Source organism: Erpetoichthys calabaricus, chromosome 2 (assembly GCF_900747795.2).
Source record: "Erpetoichthys calabaricus chromosome 2, fErpCal1.3, whole genome shotgun sequence".
NCBI classification, from domain to species: domain Eukaryota; kingdom Metazoa; phylum Chordata; class Cladistia; order Polypteriformes; family Polypteridae; genus Erpetoichthys; species Erpetoichthys calabaricus.
The window spans coordinates 220,205,580-220,226,768 of record NC_041395.2 but is presented as its reverse complement, the minus strand read 5'-3'; the positions used below and the strand labels follow the sequence as shown (position 1 = coordinate 220,226,768).

The 21,189-nt window shown below is 38.3% G+C and overlaps 1 protein-coding gene across 1 annotated transcript in view; it reads left to right on the top strand.

Annotated features, from left to right (window-relative positions):
* The window catches only part of psda (pleckstrin and Sec7 domain containing a), a 176,935-nt gene that overhangs the window by 33,964 nt on the left and 121,782 nt on the right, over positions 1-21,189 (top strand). Inside the window, exons 5-8 of the mRNA XM_028793390.2 lie at positions 11,191-11,385; positions 13,225-13,305; positions 14,084-14,196; positions 19,769-19,827. Coding sequence (XP_028649223.2) covers positions 11,191-11,385; positions 13,225-13,305; positions 14,084-14,196; positions 19,769-19,827 — 448 coding nt within the window. The remainder of the gene's footprint in view (positions 1-11,190; positions 11,386-13,224; positions 13,306-14,083; positions 14,197-19,768; positions 19,828-21,189) is intronic.

Genomic DNA, 21,189 nt, shown 5'->3' with positions numbered 1-21,189 from the left:
AAGAAAGCATTAACATTCAAATCCTTTCAATCTTAGAAGTTCTTTTTGAATTCCAGGCTGTTTCTGGATGTAGTGGTTTAGTGGTATGGCTGCTTTTGTCCCTAGTTGAAAAGGAATCCTAACATCATTGTCAAAAAGTTGTTCCATCTCTTTCTCCTCTATTTTGGAAGTTCTTGGGTTTTGCCTGACTTGGAGTTTTGTAATATTGCTGAGCTGAAACATTTCCCAGATTTTAACTTGTAATGTGTTACTATCTTTACCCATGCTTGTCACCATACATACTCTGGTCAGTCCTAATAAACTTCCCAACCATAGCTCACATGAAGTAAAATGTAATGATCTTCTTCTCACGCGTTACATTGAGATGATGCTGACTGAGTGCTGACTGTTGTCACAGGATGGCACCATTACACAACTTTATTGACCTTTCACACAAATAAATCCTCAACTGATCCAGGAGAGTTTTTTTGTTTCTTTCATTCCCTTCTCTGTCTCTTGGGTTCTCCTTCCAGACGTGAAAAATGTGTCAATGCCAAATACTGCAGTATTGTTTTTTAATTGTTCATATCTTGTTTTGTGCTTTAACATCACCACAACGTCATCTCCTGCTAACAGGCCTGTCCATAATTTGACTGTATTTTAATATTTTGTAGTCATTACTTAGCCTCAAAAAGTTAAGTTTTAATTCTGGGTTTTCGGTGGTCAAGGAATTCAGTGGTTCCATTCATTTTTTGATTTGATATGTTTCTATGTTTCTTTTTTAAATCTTTCTCCCACAACAAAATATTGCTTTTGTATATAAACACTATTTTTGTTGTGCAGTTGCTAGTTTGTTGCTAGGCTTAATGATCAGAGGTTCGCACCGTGTGATGTTATTGTCGTGATGGAATAAAAATCAGCATCAAGTATTTCCAAATCATCTGAGCATTCAGATGTCCTTGAAGAACTCTGCGTGTGGCTTATTATATTAGTTTGACTATTGTTTTTGTCTTTATTTGGTTTCTGGACTTTGATTCTTGTCTCTCATTTTGGCTAATGAATGAATCATCTACCTAGCTTTTGACTGCTACATCCTTTTTGACCCTGCTTTTTGTTTCATGTTTTGTGCTCTGTTTAAATGGCCATTTTCTTACTTACATCAATCCTTGCTTATTTTTCTGACACTCATCTGCTAAGTCATAATTAAAATCCATCCATGACTGTTTCTTTTTGTGCAGACATTACAATTTCAAAATGAAGTGCAGATATGAGTTAATAGTTCAGTCTTCGCAACATTGGCCATGGCCACGGCCATAACTGAGCTTAAGAAAGACATTCATAAAAATATATAGAAAGAAATAAATGGCTTGCTCGAGACAAACGAGAAGCTGCAAAACGAGACAAATGAGAAACTGCTGCTGGAGCTGCGGCAGGATAATGAAGACTTGGAAAAACGTATATATAATCGTTTTGATGCAACCTTTAAAGGTATGCTGGGAAAAATTGAGGATCACATTCAGGAAAATGCATCTAAACTGAGAGAACTTGCCAATCAGCTGGAAGACGTTGAGCAGACATTCACGACTCGAATTGAAACATCAATTCGGAGCACTCAGCATCTACCGCCGATGGAAAAGCTACAGCTGCGAATTCAGAATGCAAAAAACTCGGAGACAGACATGCAGCTCTGGAAGATGGATGCAGAAGGAATAATATTAGCATCCAAGGTCTTCCTGAGAATCATGAAAGTCCAAACTCAGTGAAATTCATAGCTGAACTATTCTCAAAAATAATTGGCGAGGACTTTAAATCAGATACCGAGATAGCAGCATCTTATCGCATACATGGATCAAATACCTCTAAACCTAGAACTCTAATTGTCCACTTCGAGGGATTACAATTTAAGCTTAATGTAATGGCACTTCTCAGATAGAAACAAGAGATTATATTTGAAATAACCACATTCGTATTTTCCCTGATTTCTCACCCTCAACAGCTGCTAAACGTGCAGCTTTTTATAACATTAAACAGCGGTTATGGAAAGCCAATATCAGATACAGCCTCTTGTATCCTGCCAAACTGAAAGTGGATATTCAAGACAAATATTACATCTTCTCCAGCAAGGAGGAAGCAGAGAAGGAGTTAAGAAAGCTGGTCCCAACACTTTTTTGAAATAAGATAGTGAGTTGCATCCTGTCATGGCATGACGAGAAGATACTACCTGCTGTCTGATCTGCTTGCAAAGATACGGGTACCATAATTAAACATCCTTTTCTATTCTTGGACACTTTTTGTTTATGTTTTTATTACAATTATAGGCGTATGTGTGGAAGAAATTAAAGTAGGTTTTTTTTCTGTTTTTTTTTTTTTTACTATTCTAAAGGAGACTGTTTACCATCATACCCTTGGTTTATTGTTATTTTTATTATTGCATTAGGGTTTACTATGCTTATCCATGACCACTTTTTAACACCATTCCCTGGGTTTACTGTCTTAATATTTCAAGACTGTTGAAGATTATATTTTATGCTTATAGTATTTAGACTTTATCGGCAATAGATATCTCTACTTTTTAATCCTCAAACGCCGCAGCTGGGGGTCTTGTTTTGTTTTGTTTTGGACATGCTCTGTCTCTAGGTAAGTCAGAGGACTGGAACTTTGTGAAGTGGAGTCCAGCCTCATGTAGGGAGGCGAAATGGTGGGGGGGGGGGGGGAGAGAAAGAGAGCAAGCTATATCTAATCTATCTTTCTAATCCTTATAATTATAACTACCAACGTAACAATAGGCTGCATGGCAATAACTCATGGGAAAATTGAAAATTAAGGTTAAAGCTGTCTCACTTCCAGTTAAGACTACATAATGACTTCAAAAATTCAGAATCATTGTCTCCATGATGGGACAGTTAACTTTGTGAGCTGGAATGTTAAAGGCCTGAATCATGAATTAAAGAGAAAGAAAGTTTAGAAAGGTCTAAACGCTAAAATAGTATTTTTACAGGAGACCCACTTACTAAGCAAGGATCAGTTCTGGCTGCAAAAAGACTGGACTGGCCAAATGTTCCATTCCAGCTTTACAAAGAAAACTAGAGGTGTGGGAATTCTCATAGATAGAACAGTCTCATTTGTGGTATCAGATGTAGTATCTGATCTAAAGGGAGATATGTGATTGTCATGAGAAATTTATTTAATTGTAAAGTGATTTTGATAAATTTTTTTGCACCCAATGTTGATGATAGGGAATTCATGCAAAATGTACAATAATGGCTAGGGAATTTTATTGTGTTTTAAATCCACTCTTAGATAGGTCTCCTGTCACAGGGGTGATGACATCTAACACTGCAAAGACAATTACACAGTTTTTAACTGACCACAACCTATCAGACCCCTGGGGGTTTCTAAACCCAAACTCAAGAACATATTCCTTCTACTCATCAGTGCATCATTGCTACTCAAGAATTGATTATTTCTTTATAGATAATAATTTCTTGCCTACGATTAAATCTTGAAAATACAACGCTATTGTTATTTCTGACCATGCCCCACTGATTTTGGAGCTAAAATCATTATGCCCCACACACTCATCTCTCAGATGGAGTCTTAACCCACTTCTGTTAGCAGATGAGAACTGTATAGAATTTATATCCAAACTAATCAGTTTTTTTTAGAGACAAATACATCCTCAGAGGTCTCTGCAGGAATACTCTGGGAAACTCTAAAGGCCTTCTTAAGAGGACAAATTATTTCATATCTTTCCCACAGAAATAAATTAGAAACCAAGAAGGTATCAGAGCTAACCAGAGAAATTACTAGACTAGATGAAGAACATGCCAGGTGTCCAAGTGAGGCTCTTCATAGGAAAAGGCAGGCTCTGTAATCAGAGCTAAACCTCCTAACAACCAAAGAAACTGAACAACTCATTTTTAAATCACGACATCATTACTATGAACACGGAGAGAAAGCTAATAAGCTCTTAGCTCAATAAATCCACAAGCAAGAAGTTCGCAATGCAATCCCAGCAATCGCCAACACGAACTGAGATAAAATCATTGACCATAAAAATATAATGTACACATTTAGAGACTACTATAAATCCTTATACAGTGATCCCTCGCTATATCGCGCTTCGCCTTTCGTGGCTTCACTCCATCGCGGATTTTATATGTAAGCATATTTAAATATATATCGCGGATTTTTCGCTGCTTCGCGGGTTTCTGCGGACAATGGGTCTTTTAATTTCCGGTACATGCTTCCTCAGTTGGTTTGCCCAGTTGATTTCATACAAGGGACGCTATTGGCAGATGGCTGAGAAGCTACCCAACTTACTTTCTTTCTCTCTATCTCTCTCTCTCTCTCTCTCTCGCGCTGACGTAGGGGGGTGTGAGCAGGGGGGCTGTGTGCAGCTGCTTCCTGAAGGACATGCTGCACGGAGCTTCGCATACTTAAAAGCTCAAAGGGCACGTATTGATTTTTGACTTTATTTGTTTTTCAGTGGCTCTCTCTCTCTTCCTGCTCCTGATAGAGGGGGTGTGAGCTGCCGCCTTCAACAGCTTTGTACCGGCGGTGCTTCGCATACTTAAAAGCCAAAAAGCCGTATTGATTTTTTTTTTTGACTGCTTGCTTTGCACTCCTTTGAAAAGGAAGATATGTTTGCATTCTTTTAATTGTGAGACAGAACTGTCATCTCTGTCTTGTCATGGAGCACAGTTTAAACTTTTGAAAAAGAGACAAATGTTTGTTTGCAGTGTTTGAATAACGTTCCTGTCTCTCTACAACCTCCTGTGTTTCTGCGCAAATCTGTGACCCAAGCATGACATTCTAAAAATAACCATATAAACATATGGTTTCTACTTCGCGGATTTTCCTATTTCGCGGGTGGCTCTGGAACGCAACCCCCGCGATGGAGGAGGGATTACTGTATTCTACTGAGTTTAAAGAAGACAACACACAATCTAATGCATTTCTGCATACATTACAGATACCACAAATAGATACTTTTAGTGCAGAGGAACTGGATAAACTTCTAGTGCTGCCAGAATTACTAGATGCTATAAAGTCACTTCAAAGTGGGAAAGCAGCAGGCCCTGATGGCTACCCTGTAGAATTTTATAAGAAATTCTCCACTCAGCTAGCTTCCCTCTAATTAGCAACATTTACAGAAGCTAGAGACAATAAAATTCTACCTCAAACTTTTCGCCAACCATTAATCACCGTCTTTCCTAAATGAAATAAGGACTTATTACAATGTGCATCATACAGACCAATTTCACTTCTGAATAATGATGTTAAGATACTCTCAAAAATCCTAGCTAGAAGGATGGAGAAAGTGCTGCCTTCGGTAATATCACAAGATCAAACTGGATTTATTAAAGGCCGACACTTAGCTTCCAATCTTCGACGCCTGTTTAATGTAATTATTCACCAGCAAAGTAAAATACCCCAGAGATATTATTATTGTTGAATGCAGAAAAAGCATTTGATATTTTAATGGAACTACCTTTTCATTACATTAGAGAAATTTGGGTTTGGCCCGAACATTTGTGCATGGATCAAACTACTGTATACCAAACCAGAAGCTTCAGTTCGTATTAACATTTGTTCAGACTACTTTAAACTAGAACGTGGTACCAGACAAGGATGCCCCTTGTCACCACTGCTATTTGTAATCGCCATTGAACCACTGACAGTTCACTGTCGAAATGCTTATCAGATAAAGGAGATTATCAGAGAAGGACTTGAACAGAAAATTTTTCTCTATGCAGATTATATGGTGCTGTATATATCAGACCCACAAAATACTGTACCTGCAGTCTTAACAACACTTAAAGAATTTCAAAAGATCACTGGTCTCAGAATTAATTTGAATAAAAGTGAACTCTTTCCAGTGAATTCTCAAGCATACAATATTAGATTGGACACCTTCCCTTTAATTGTTGCAGATCAGTTTAAATACCTAGGGGTAAATATCACAAGTAAATATAAAGCTCTTTATCAACAAAAACTCGCCATCTGTATGGAAAAAATTAAGAAAGACTTGCATAGATGGTCAACCCTCCATCTGACTCTAGCTGGAAGAATTAACGTTGTTAAGATGAATATCCTTCCTAAGCTTGTCTTTTTATTTCAAAACATTCCAATATACATCAATAAATCATTTTTTAAGCAATTAGATTCAACCATAACCTCATTTATTTGGAACTCAAAACACCCACGTATCCAAAGAGCGACCCTACAAAGACCTAAGGCAGAAGGTGGCATGGCTCTACCTAACTTCAGTTCTATTACTGGGCAGCAAACACACAAGCTATAAAAACCTGGACACAAATAGATGAACATACACAGGCTTGGTCCGCAATATAAATAAAATCCTGCAGTACTTCTTTATATTCCTTGCTTTGTGCCCCAATAAATGCAAGTTATTACCAATATACTAATAACCCAATTGTGCTTCACTCACTCAGAATATGGAACCAGTGTAGAAAGCATTTTAAGATGGAAAATCTTTTATCTGTGGCACCTCTGCATGAGAACCACCTTTTTCAACCCTCGCAAACATATGCAGTTTTTAATATCTGAAAAACATTTGGGATTAAATTGCTTAGAGATCTTTATATAGACAACATCTTTGCATCCTATGAACAATTACATTCCAAATTTTAACTTTCCAGCATCACATTTCTTTCACGATCTTCAAATTAGAAACTTTGTTAAACAGAACCTGCCCGATTTTCCTTATCTCGCACCCTCCTCTATACTGGAAAAAATATTACTCAGTTTCAAGGACTCAGACAGCATTTCTGCAATATATAAAATTATTTTACAGTCCCTCCTTTTCAAAGATCCAAGAGGACAATGGGAAAAGGATCTCTCACTCAACATATCAGAAAAGGAGTGGAAGGTAGCAATGCAGAGAATTCACTCGAGCTCCATATGCGCAAAGCATACAATTATTCAACTCAAAATTATATATCGAGCACATCTGTCTCGCTTAAAACTGTCCAAAATGTTTCCAGGGCAAGATCCAACCTGTGAATGCTGCAATCAAGTTCCAGCCTCACTGGGTCACATGTTTTAGGCCTGCACCAAATTAACATCATTCTGGACAAAAGTTTTTAAGTGCCTTTCAAACAGCCTGGGCGTCACAATCCCTCCTAATCCACTAACAGCTGTGTGTGGTGTTCTTCCAAACAAACTGTGATTGCCTTCACTACACTATTGGCACGCAGGCTTATTTTGCTAAACTGGAAGAACTCTCCTCTTTCAAGTCAGTGGGTAACTGATGTTTTATATTATTTGAATTTGGAAAAAATCAAATTCTGAGTTAGAGGATCTGTGCAGAACTTTTTCAAAACCTGACAGGATCTAATCAATAATATTTTAGAATAAGCTCTTAAAGCACTAAGGAAATAATTCTCTTCCCATTTCTTTTTCTTCTCCATTTATATTTATCTGCCTATTAAACCCATCAACTTATGTACTTTTACAAGCTTTAAGTTTTACTCCGTTGGCCATGCTCTCTTTCTCAGGGGTGGGGGGTTGATTTGTTTTCAATCCTATTTTTTTGTAAAACTTTACCTATTTGTATGGAATGAGTACAATAAAATCAGTAAAATTTAAAAAAAATACAAAAAAAAAAAACTGAGGCTGATATACAGGGCCAGGAAATACTGGACGTCTGGCCATGTTATGCCCCGCTATCCAAACGATGCATTGCAACAATACTGAAAAAAATAAACCAAATTGTCAAATAGCCAAACTGCTACAACAAAAACGTTCAGGTCATGTTGGGCAATAAATCCCCGTCTGTTAAGATTCTATGTTTGTTTTGTTGTCATTTCCTTTTTTTGTGAATTTTGTCATATTCCCTTACCACCTTACTTGTTCCTAACCTTTGTTGTAATGTTTGTAGTTTTGCCCCGGTCTTTATTTCACTACCATGTAATTAGCTTTCCTTGCTTGTGTTGTTTGACTCCCTTTTGTTTTTTCTTTGCATGTTTTTTGGTCTTTTGACAGTTCTAGGTTTGACTTTTGAATTTGTTATCAGGCTTTCTCTTTTGGTTTTTGGACTTGGTTTGTTCATTTTTTAATTTTCTACTGTTTAGCGTATAACTTCTTTTTGAGGTTTATTCTTTTGCTTTATTTTTCTTTCTACAATTTTGATTATTATTTGAAAATGTGTGCACTTTTGTATTTCTTGGTTTGTTTCTGTACTTAATTTAATAAGATATTAAATAGTTTTGTTGTTATAGGTTAGGGCTTTGGCAATTCCCCTCTCTCTTTTAAAAATTATTCTGATCCTTTAGCTTTTCTTCTGAAGAATTCTGGTTTTTATTGGCCTGAAATTATGACACTGTTTGTAATCTTATTAATCTACTCAAACATAATTCTTTGTAGTGTGTGTACCATGTTTCAGCAAGGATTCCTTCCCTGGGTAGAGTTCAAATGTCTCTTTTATGTTTGTTTTTATGTTATCATTGTTGATTATTTAGTTTTTATGCGTCAAAGTATCTTCAGTTAAATTCCTTGTGTTTTGTGTGGTGGTTCCCCAGGAGGTGGGGCCTCCTGTCCATCCCCACAAGACATTGCCCTAAGTTATATAAAGGCTGAAGAAAACCCACAGTCTGTTGAGGTTCATTGAATGCACAAGGTGGTTGATGAATTCTCAGGTGTTCTACTGGCTCTGTTTTTGCAACCATTCTTTATTTAGTTTATTGGGACTTTATTTGCTTATGGTTTGACTATTTTGAAGATATTGCCTTCAGAGCCTTTTTACTCCTTAGAGCATAGTTTTGTTTAAATAAATCTTTTTTATTTTTAAAGATTCTTTATTGCCCTCTTTGTAACTAGCTGGAGCTTGATGATTTTTCCCTTCTAGTGTTTTTTTTTGGGTTTTTTTTTTTGGGACTTTGTGCTTGGTATGTCTCTGGTTCATAAAAATGTTAGAGTGTGAAGGATGTACTGTATATCGTGGAGTATGTCAAAGTTGATGACTGAATTTGCTGATCTGATCACCAAACTATTTCAATTTAAATGACTGAAAATTACTGCCCGTGTCACATTATGTAACTGCATATTGACCTTCTATCACAGTTGTGCTCACCCCTTTTTGCGACAACCAATAGCATGCTGCTTGACAGAACTGGAGCTGTACAAAGGGTTTACGGGTATGACAAGTTCAGCCACAATCTCTTTTTTTTTCTTTTATTTCCATTCTGTCGTGGTATAAAACATGAGATATCAGATCGATGAGCTTCTCTTCAGTTTGTGAAATCCAAAACACCAGTGCTCCTTACTCCTCATCGCTACATTATATGCATTGTACTGTACTTTAAGTTGAGCACTCATTGGATGTCATTGGATGTCAGTTCTCATACCTCTACAACTGAAGACAAGATTTTGTTAGGACATGTCATCGACTAGTTGGAATGATAATTTGGGAATGTCAGACTTTGAGAATGACTTCAACTATCTAAGATTATGCAAATAATGGCTGCACCTGTTAATCGTTGGAAAAGTCACACATTGTGCCATGGTCTTAAGACCCTCTTTAACTGAAACATAAGCAGGAGGTGTACCTAAAATACATAACCCAGTGAATCATCGCTTGCAACTAGCATCTTAACACATACATTTTGGATAATCTGAGTTGACAAAAATATGGGATTTGTTGTGTAAGACCATGTTTCATACAGACTGAGGAAAAGTGAATTTTATCAATGACTAACTTCCACTCATTGTCTGGAAATCTAATTGAAAGAAATGCTTTCTCATTATCTAGATGTGTGCTCTTTTGGAAACACTGATATGGCTGGGAAGCAGACCTATATCTTTGTCACAACTAAAGCAAAATATATAATTTCTACACCAAGTTGAGATATACAGGACAGTTGGACAGTGTACTTTTTATCAAAGTCTTTAACTTGAACAAAGTAGAAATGTTTTGGTGACAGATTATATTTGAGGCACAGTTGTTGATTTTGTTTACAGATATATTGTCATATAAATTTCCCAAGGCTCAGTGTATTCCATGTATTAAATGTTGTGTATTTCGGGAATGGGTCTAAATATATAATTCTCTTGTTGTAGTGAATTGACAGTAACATTTTAGCCTTCAAGCTTCTGGTTCTGCATAGTAAGAGAGTGCTCAACGTTTGGCAGTAAGTAACAATAACTGGTGTTGGGCATACAGTGAAGAATTGAAGTGGAGGTCTTTCTCTGCATGGCCAACCCAGATGGTGCAAATTCGTTCCTGTCTAGTCTGTGTTTTATACAGGAATCCTGAACATCTTGAGAAAATCCTTGCAGCCATGCAAACTGCACATAGGCAGTGATAACGCCATGAAACAAACGCATTACCACAATACTGTCAGACAGCAGTGCTAGCCATTTTACCACCACTTATTGACCAATCATTCTTTATTTTATACAGCCCCTTCACATGTCATCACAAAGTTTTTTACAAATCCCCCTAGAATATGTTCAGTGTAGAAATTGAAATACAAGATAATTCAAGGTGAATCCAAGTTTAATGTGAAGATACACCCACTTTTCTCCCAATCACAAAGATGTCACTAAAAAACATTAAAGTGGACCCTGAGTCCTGTCACCTTGGCCCAGACCGGTTCCATCTTGTGTTTTGCTATTTGACACTTCCCAGACTAAAGATCAAGCTATGCCAGTGTCACATCACTTCATACTTACTGTAGCTCTGCCAATCATTAATCACCTCTTCTTCTTCTTTGCCACTCTTTTAACACGGAGGACTAGTGGGCTTTAATTGCTGGAACACCATTTACAGGTGAATTCAGAATAGTAAGACCATCTGGGAGCAGTCAAAATGAAAAACTGTTCAATATTAGATGAGTATAAGGAACATTAAACAATGAGTAGGTACTAATGTAGACATTAAGGTCAAAATAATAAAAGAAATTCAGTCAAAAACCTAGAAATGATCAAGAAATATTAAGACTAGACAAAGACACAAGAGACGCTACTATGAATGGAAGTGAAATGCAGCAGCAGAAAATGGGTTCCAAAAACATGATGCTAAAAGTGCTACACATGCCCAAAGACAAGTTTAGTCTGACTGTAAGGTTGTACACATACCCAGCGTAGTAGCATGACAGTTGTGTTAAATGAAGGCACCAGATTGTTAGTTTGTAAGTGGATGATGGGTATTGTGAAACTATTTCTTGTTATTATTTCCTGGTGCAGTCAAAAGGAGAGCTCCAAGTGCAATGCAGACTCGGAGTCAGAGCAGGCACGTGCCGATCTTCTGTGTATGGGAAATGGAGACACACTGACCAATGGGAATAAAGCAGATGCTGAAGCTGCAAAGAGATTGGCTAAGAGGTTGTACAACTTGGATGGGTTCAAGAAGTCTGATGTGGCCCGCCACTTGAGTAAGAAGTGAGTTTTTTTTACTGGTTTATTAACTTCTTCCTTCCACTCTTTGTCCAAACCTGCTGTTGTATCTTCTCACTTGTGCTTCAGTCTTTTCATAGTCAATGTCAATTCTTCATTTTTGTTCCTTTCTCCTTGTTTTATTTGACTGTGTCATATTACCTGAGTCCTGCCATCTCTCTCTCTTCTTATTAAGCCTCATGTTTTAACCTCTCTTAATGGCACACTCTGTCAGTCACTCTTTTTGTCTCACACTCACATGTCTTTCCATCTCCCATGTGTCACATTCCCTCTATTAATGACACCAGGGCCGGATTTACACATTTCTATGCCCTAAGGCCAAAGCACATAATTCTGATTATGATTTATGATTGATTTATAATTTTCAATTGAATATGTAATAGTTTATTTTTGAAACATATAAGCACTTAAAATCTTTATAATCTTTGAACTACATTATATTTTTAATTCAAAACTACACTACTACACTACTTATGAAATTGCATAACATTTACACCTACAAAAAAACTTTCCATCGAATTTCTTCAAGTTGTCTTAAATACCTACTAGAATTTCTTCCTTCGCGCTTTTGTCCATGAAAAGGCTTCAATTGTTTCATTGAAGTTGACAGATCTTGTTATATCTGCTTCAATGCAAAAAAGTGCAAGGGCATTCAGCTTATTTTGCTGTATCGTAGATCTTAAATGATCCTTGATTCTTTTCAGAGAAGAAAAAGACCTTTCAGCTGAGGAATTCGTCACTGGCGTGCAGACAAATATTCATAATAAAATGTCAATGTTTGGATAAACTGTTTGTAGTCCTATTTCTTGTAGCCACTTCGACGATTACTTCTTTGGTTAGTTCAAATTATTCACCCAGATGGTGTATTCGATACCAGGCAGGCAGACTGTCCAAGGTCAGCTCTCCTCCCTTCTACCTTCGCGCTCACATGGTCGCACCTCAGAAGCCTAGGGAGGGTACCTGCCTTGCTCACCACACTCCACCCGAATGTTCAGTGGGGCAAACTAGCCCCTAGACCGCCACTTTTAACGCTCCCTCACGGGGCTCCAGCTTGTATTCCTTCTTTTCTCCTTTTCTTTTATTCCTCCTTTTGTTTCGATCTTTTTTTTTTCCTCCCATCTTTGATTTCTACCTCTTTCCTTGTGCCGACCCGTATATATACACTCACGTCTCTGTGGGCGCAGCACCTTAATCACATGCCGAAGAAAGCCAATGAAGCAATTGAGAACAATCACACCCACACATGCAGGTGTGACTCACTCCAACTACCTCATTAACTCGCCGCGGTCATGCAATCGCCCCCACGGAGAGCGACACAGCTCTATGGATTTAAAACTGGCCCCTTTTTTTTTTTTGAAGCCGCGGACCCGCTATACCACAATTTCATGTTGTGTGCAGACTCACTGTTATAAATAAATAAATAATTACATCTCTAAAAAATTATATTTCTTGATACATTTATACTAATATTGTATGTTGCTATTATTTATTTATTGTGACATGTCACAGTACTTTTATTTATTTGTTATTTTATTTTTTTATAGAATTTTGTCCACAATATTCCTCCATACCTCTTGGAGGTCTTACATGCTGTCTCTCTTTTTCATCACTCATTGCGTTTTACTCTTTTAATCACTTCTTGTATGTCACTTCTTAATTTCTCCATGTGCCTCACATTCTGTCTTTTTAATCACTCCTCATGTTTAACACACTCTGTCTAAAAACACACCACGTGTCACACATTTTAACACATTCTCATTTAATCACCCCTCATGTGTCACACTCTTTGGCTCAAATCTCCTCTTTTTCGCTTTTCCCCTGCAGTAATGACTTCAGTAAGCTTGTCGCTGAGGAGTACCTTCGTTTCTTCAACCTTTCTGGAATGAGTCTGGATCAGGCGTTACGGTAAGCTCATGTTGCTATGAATGGGATCCCTTTCTTTGCGCAGGGCCATATATTGCTAGCTGCCAGTATACAGAACCAATTAAAGTCTAAAGAGCTGAAGTGAATGACCTTATCTAAAAGTGCACTTTCTATCATGAATTATTCTAGATAGAGATCTTGTGGCACTCTGCTGATTTTTCTCTTAATTCAGTTCTGTAATGCTTTCTTGGCTGCATTAGGTGCAAGGCCTATAAGGGACACCAGTCCATCACTGGGCACAACTGCCTACACTCACACAAAGGGCCATCCAGCACATTAGTAGTAACCCCATACATATTATCCATTATTAACTGTAATCTGTGTAATGCACCATTCAGAATCTGACAAAGCATTTGTTGTACTACTGAAGGAATGGACGGTACATTTACCTTTTAGTTGAGAGTTTTAAGCTAACCTAACAAATATATTTTTGGAATATGGAAGAAAATGACACAAAAAAAAAGCCATGCAGACACAGTGAAAACTTACAAACTCCACACAGAGACCTGGTCAAAATTGGAAACTTGCTTTCAAGATCTGTGATGCAGGAGTGATTACCACTGTGTCACTGTGCAAAAAAAAAATCATGATTTTAGGCTTAAAATCATTTATGTTAAAATATCAAATGAAATGCACAAAAGATTGATTCTATAATTGGCATCACATTGCTTTTACTTGCCAGTTAACAAAGCTGGTTCATTTTTAATTGTGATAGATTCTCTCAGCATGCTCATTGTCATGGCCTGACTTCTTTTTTCAGGGCCTTTTTGAAGGAATTTGCACTCATGGGGGAAACTCAAGAAAGAGAAAGAGTTCTGTCTCACTTTTCACGAAGATATCTAGCTTGCAACCCTGACAGCATCCCTTCAGAAGGTAAGCAGACTTGAATGGCATCTGGTGTTTTATGTCTTGAATATTGCAGTAGAGCAGTCGTGTGCTAGTGAGGAAATGTGACAACTGTGATGTCTGATTTATTTTTTTCTCTCAGGTTCTATTTTTACAAATATGTGTATGTGGGCGGGGGGTTGGTGATGTTGGTACTTTTTCAAGATTACAAATGATTGGGAAAATGGTTAGCATAAGTGTCCTAAGCGTTCTTTAGATCAACATCATCCAGACAGTTCCTTTGCTAATATCTACATGTTTTCACCACTTGTATGTGGTGTGACCTTATTTTGCCACATAAGGCTATGCCTTCTTCCATAATAATTCAAAATTGGTCCCATCCTAAGTTTTTATTGCAACTAAGCTTTCAATTACTGTGCCAGTGCGGATCAGCTCCACGCTACCAGTTGCATCCCAGGAGCCTTTCTTTTTCTGTCTGGACTCGTCCTTTCCTTTATCTTTAATTTTTTCCTTTCATTTTCTTTCCGATTCTCCACTTTCTCGTGCCAGTTCTTCCTTATATGCCTCTGTGATCGTCCCAATCACAAACTGCAGGAAGCCAATGAAGTAGCTGAGACAGACAGCACCCTCACATGCAGGTGTGTCTCACCCAATTACTCCACCAACCCCCTGCAGCCAATTGAGCATGCACATCCACAGAGATCGAGCCAGCCAATTATTTATATATTATAATTATAACTAGGGGGCTCCGCCCCCTGCTCGTCCACCCCCAGGTTTGGTTTACCGGATATATACAGTAATTTAAAGAGATTGTTATTTTCATGGGAATTGTCACATATGCATTATTTTCACTTTTACTTTAAAACTTTTGTAAAAACAATACTTGTCCTTTATTTCCGGCCCCAGGCGTGGTTAAATCACTTTCTCACAGGACGTATAACGCTGCTCGTGTTGTGAAGGGGGGGGGCGGTTAAACATATGCTAAATAGATGCCGTCGGATCAGCTGATGTCTTTCTGCTGCTGCTGCTGGCAAGCTGCGTGTTCTGTTTGTCGCGCAGCACATTGATCATTTAAAAGCCTGTAGAGCAGCTGTCCTTTTGCCACTTTGTGTCTCTGCTGCTTGCGTTGTAAAGGGGGGGGGGGTGCTGAACTCACGCGAGCTGCATGTTCTGCTTGTCGCTTGACGTTGTTTTAAGAGCTGGGAGAACATGAAGTGTGTCTGCCAAAAGCATTCTAACAACTGCTAGGTTAGATGTCTGTGAACTTGTTTTAAATGTTGTCTCACTGCCTTCTCTCATGTGATGTTAAAGAGTCTCTCGCAGGACATCAAATTGTCTTTGTGTGATGTTAAAGTGTCTCTCGTGGGATGTCAAATTGTCTTCTGAGAAGATCACGTCTCATCTCCCTAGTCTCCCTCCCAAGATTTTTTTTTTATAATAGAGAGATAGGCCACCTTATTCTAAGACGTGGATCCACTACACCACAATCACTGGTGATTAAAGATATTATGCACATGCCAAAAAAGTCCCCTTTTAAATGAAGTTTGCAGGTTGTGTTTTCCTCATCTGCAAAGTTTCTGAGCTAACACATCTCTGCAATCTGGTGTCAGTTCCAGTATTCTGTTAAAGATTGCTTTCATTTAAGGTATGGGCAATGACTGACAGTAAAATTGAATACAAACTGCAGAAAGAAAATTCTGAGGTGGTCTTTGGAATTATTGGGAGGAAGTTACATGAAGAGCTAATTTTCTGATATTGTATAATTTGTTTGATCATTTTTAGATGATGCTAGATGTCTGCTTTTGGATTATGTTGTGACCTGATGGGGGCACTCATTAGCAGATTGCTGACCCCAAACAATGATCAATACTAACCAGAAGTCTAAAATAATAGGGTCTATTGGAGAAAACAACAAGGAGGAAAGACGGGAAGGCTATAAACACAGATAAAATACAATAAAAATAACAAAATGCATCTCCTTGACCTTACCAAATATTATTCTTCTCCTCCTTTTTTTGTTTTCTTCTTCTACATCATCTCTTTGTTTGGAGTTGGCTGCCTTGATGAGTCTCCTCCATCTTTGCCTATCCTCTGTATTTTCATCCCTCAAGGCCCTCTTTCTCATAGCTCTGCTCAGTCGGATCCCCCACATGTGTCTCTGCCTCCTCTTTGAACCTCTACCTTTGAAAGATCTCTCCATATTCTCTCAATCATGTGTCCTAACCACATGTTTATACCATCACTACTTTCCTTACCACTTGTCCTAACTTTCTCATTGCTCAGTCTCTACCTGTCACCTAAGGCCCACTTCAGCATTCTCATTTCACTTGTTTCAAGCTTTTTTCTTCTCTTTTTCTTATTACCATCCATCAACACTGGCCTTACTTCTGTATATTGATCTTTACCTTTGCTTTGCATTCTTTTTATTACATACCATGCTGCCTTTATTCTAACAATAGGTGCCACTAACTGGCACCTACTGAGGGTTCCTTAACCATGATTCCTCCAGACTTATCTCCCCCAATGTCTCCCCCAAGTCTCCAGAATTTCTCCCCCCAAATACTGATCTCCTGCCCTCCACATCCTCCACCCCAGATGAGCTTTGCTTGCACTACAACCCAACTTCGAGCTTTCCTAAATGAGGACTGGAGAGCACTTTTAAGACCTGACTCAAGAGTGCTTCCAGTGTTATGTAGACATAACTGAAAGTATGTCAAAGTCAGTGTGGCCCATGGTAAAACAGATCAGCTTCTACCATGGAGTTCCATCTAGCAGTTCCCTGAAATCTCTGCCCTATGTCCATGATGCCTACAAATCCCAAGTAATCCTGCAGCTGTGTGAAGTATGGGGGGCTTCAGTCTTCTGCTAACCCTCTCAAAGACCTGTGACACCTGAGGCAGAGTATTCCAGCCTAGTTTAACATCCATCTTAGTACAAATCACCAACAACTCTTTGGTATCTCATCCAGGGAGTGTCCTGAAATTCACATCAGGCCAGACTTCTAACTCTTTACAATGTGCTTTGGCAGCATGCTGTATCATATTTTATCTAGCATAAAACAAGACCAAAGGCTGTCATACCTTATAAGTGGAGAATACAATACCAAATCACTCTAAAAAGTAAAACATTTAGTTATTGTTCATAAGACAAAAAGGATGAACAATTAAATTAATTAAATAGAATTTTTCAAAACAACTAGTTCTTTCTTAGAAGGTCTTTGGCCTTATTTGTTGGTTTCTCCATTTTCCCATTGCCACCATTTCCCCCTTTATGTCATGCTCAACCACACAAGCAACGATCACACTGTACAATGGGTGCTGGGATATTGTTACAAGGGGGAACGTCTCAGTCAACAGGTACTAAAGATAAACAGTGGTGACATACCCAGGGTAGACCCTCTTATACAAGAGCCTGGTCTACAGCATATAAATGTGCTTACAAGTGATTGCTTCACAGAACCAATCGTACAGAAGCTGGAGTTATGAATTTGTCAATGATATGATACTCCTGCAAGAAAAAGCAAATGATCTGAACAGACAAATATGAAATTAAGGCATAAAGTCAGAGCTGAAGGTAAAGTAACACACAAAACCAGAGGTCTAGTAAGACATTGGAAGCAATGATATGGTCATTCTTTGTAGAACTGTAGACATCTTGACAGGGTACCTCATGAAAGTTTTCTATTAATCCTAACAACACCTACTACCATGTAGCAAGTTAGGTAGGTAGAGAAATGGGTGCTGAGAAAAGAGTCAGCATCAGCAACCCTAGAAACTACTAAATCAATGACACAATTATTAGGAAGGACTAACAGAAGTAGTTAACAGAACAAACCTCAGTCGACAAGTGACCCTGTAGCTTTCCACCAGTGACACTTTGCTTCACCTACATCTTGACTCTAGCTTAAAATGTCCCTAACAAGTGGTGGCTTTCCAAATCATCTATGGCAGGGGTGTCAAACTCCAGTCTTGGAGGGCCGCAGTGGCTGCAGGTTTTCATTCTTACCATCTTCTTAATTAGTGACCAGTTTTTGCTGCTAATTATTTCTTATAATTAGCTTGACTCAGGTCCCTTAGTTGTTTCTTTTTCCTTAATTAGCAGCCAAACAATAAAGAGACACAAAACAAGCCACCACATGACCAGCTCATTTGTGCCCATCACACACTATCTGAAAATAAAGAAAGGTGAAGGTCTCAGTAAGGTTGATCTCTCACCAAAACATTTTGACAATGTTCTTAGAAAAAATAGAAAACAGTTTTGAAAACTGTTTGAATTAAATAATTAACAGCAAGAATTGGCTTCTCATTAAGAAATTGGTTGGAGTTTGAAGCTCCAGTTTAGCTGGTCATTTATTGGCTCGTTTCACATCTCATTTTTGTTTGGCAGTCATTTAATGAAGAAAAGAATCAATTCAGAGGGTTGAATCCTTCTAACAGGGGATATTAATTAAAATTATGGGGAAAAAAAGTTAATTAGCAGTGAAAACTGGTCACTGATTAGAAAAAGGAACAGAATGAAAACCTGTAGCTGCTGTGGTCCTCCAGAACCGGAGTTTGAAACCCCTTATCTATGGAGTAAGGGGAACACATTACAATGTTTAAGCTGCTACTCCACAGAAGGTACACATTACAATGTTTAAGCTGCTACTCCACAGAAGGTCATAGCAGCATTTAGATAAACTCTACCTCTGAGCCATCTTTCACTACTTTAGTAGTTTTCGTGATGCTTAACAAATGAAGACAACAACAAACCATGTAAGGATGTAGCAAGATTTCACTGTTGTGTCTTGAGGAAGCCCTGCTGCCATTCTGCCTCACTGCTTGGAATACTTTATTGTCCCTTTTGAGGTATGTGTTTAAAAAGAAGATGCTAATATTCATTAAAATATTCTGAGGCCATTTTAATGCTCTGTGGTAACCACATGGGTCCCAGCACCCCCTTGGCTACTTTAATACTGGGTAACATGGGCCTGCCAGTTAGGACATTTAGTGTCTTTGTGTTAGTCCCCTGTCTGTCCGCATGTACATGTTGGCTAAGAATTGTGTTCCCAGGCACCCACTACACATACTGTGCAGTGCTTACACCCCATGGTGGCCACCATCTTGTCATGCTGTCAAATACTGATTTTTCTTCCTCTTTCTAACATACCCCCCACCTCAACTTTTCATTCCCTACCCCTCTATATCAAAGTACCACTTCCACCTGTGGTACCCCTTTACTAATGGAAGAGCAGTGATTTTTTTTAAACTGACTTGAAATATATATATATTTCCAAACATCCTGAAGAAAAAATGCCATTTTTTTATAAATGAGCTCAGCGGGTGAAATGAGTTTTAGAAATCCATTCTTCAGTCAGCTTTCCTCTTCCCAGATATTTTAAAGAACCCCACAATCAAATAATCATATCCAAGCATAGCATGTTTCCACCAATAATTTTATTTATTTATTTTTTATATTTGTTTCTTTCATTCTTCTGTGCGGTGCAACAAGGTTCACAGTGAAAGGAACCACTCATATAGAGAATGAGGCCTGATTGAAAGGCTGATTAAACCATTCAGTTATGCAAGTGCTGTTACGTGTGACCCTTTTTCTGTTTCAGATGGCGTTCATACGTTAACTTGTGCCCTCATGCTGCTCAACACAGACCTCCATGGCCATGTGAGTTGGATTTTAAGTTTTAATGATGCTTGCTCAGAAATGTACTAACTGAACTATCACTGACTGAGAGCTTATGTGTGATAGGGTGACTTGTGGATCTCTCAGAGCACATAGAATGATGGCTAAAATTCAAGGGGTTCTTCATTTACAAGTAATTTAGAACAGGGAAAGTATAAAAATGAATTTATTAAATCAAGGAATAAAATCTAACTTTACCTCCAGTACATATAGCCTCTTACTCTTTCTTTAACTATAGATGGCCTAGTGTGTTCCCTTGACCTGAAACTCCTAACACTCCAGAATTCTGGCCTTACTCTTTCTATTGCATTATACTAATTCTTCTTGTATGAAGATCTTGGATAAAACTTTATATTGTGGGTTTTTTGTCTGTGTTTTTTTTTAATGATCTGCCTGTCAATTATGCTGGACCCATTATTATGTCCAAAGATATGCCCTCAGTTGTGAGGCAGCAGTGCTAACCACTGTGCCACCATTCTTCCCTGAGGTAAAACGAATAGAATTAAATATAAGGACAGTAAATTTCTTGCAGGTAGGAAACATGAATTCACTAAGGCTTGCCCTCCAATGGTTCAATAGTAGGTACTCACCTCTTGCAAAGCAAAAAGTACAATTACAAGTCCATACGAGACGATAATAAGACACAAATACACAGACACATTTCCAGTTTCCTTTAATGTACGTGTGTGTGTTTTATGTTTGTATCTTCTGCTAATTTTTAGATCACTACTACAATCAGTATTATATATTCAGGGGGCTATCCCATCCAAAACTGGCTGCTACAGATCTGTGACATCATGCTGGCCTTGCAAAGCATCATGGTGTGCTAGGAAAAAAAAGTTCATCTAAGCCAACCGCATAGCAGATTTTCAGGAAAATATTTGGCGGACATAGTCAGCTTATAAACCCACCAAATGTGTTGTGAGAAACACTTAACTGAATTTTGATGATCACCTTTAGTTTTGTTGTTAGTTTTTACTTCCTCCAATACGATTTCCTTATGATATGTTCAACATGCTAGTTGAATAGATAATGCAAAAGAACACAGAATCAGTGGGCCCTTTGTTTCTTTTTGGTTGTGTGGCGAGCAGCTGGGGGCGGTACCCAGCCGGGACGCATGGAAGAACTGGAAGAGGGACTACGCCTCCTCCGGACTACGAGAGGGCAGCCACCCTGGTTGGTATGGGGACCACGGAAACAGGAGCTTTCTTGTCCTTATCCTAGAGCCAGTCCTGGAGTCAGGAGATGAAACAAAGTTGTCAGCAGTTAGGCACGGATCTAACTGCCAAAAGAGTACAAAGAAATCAAATGGTAGAACACAATATAAAAAATGAAGCCATAAAG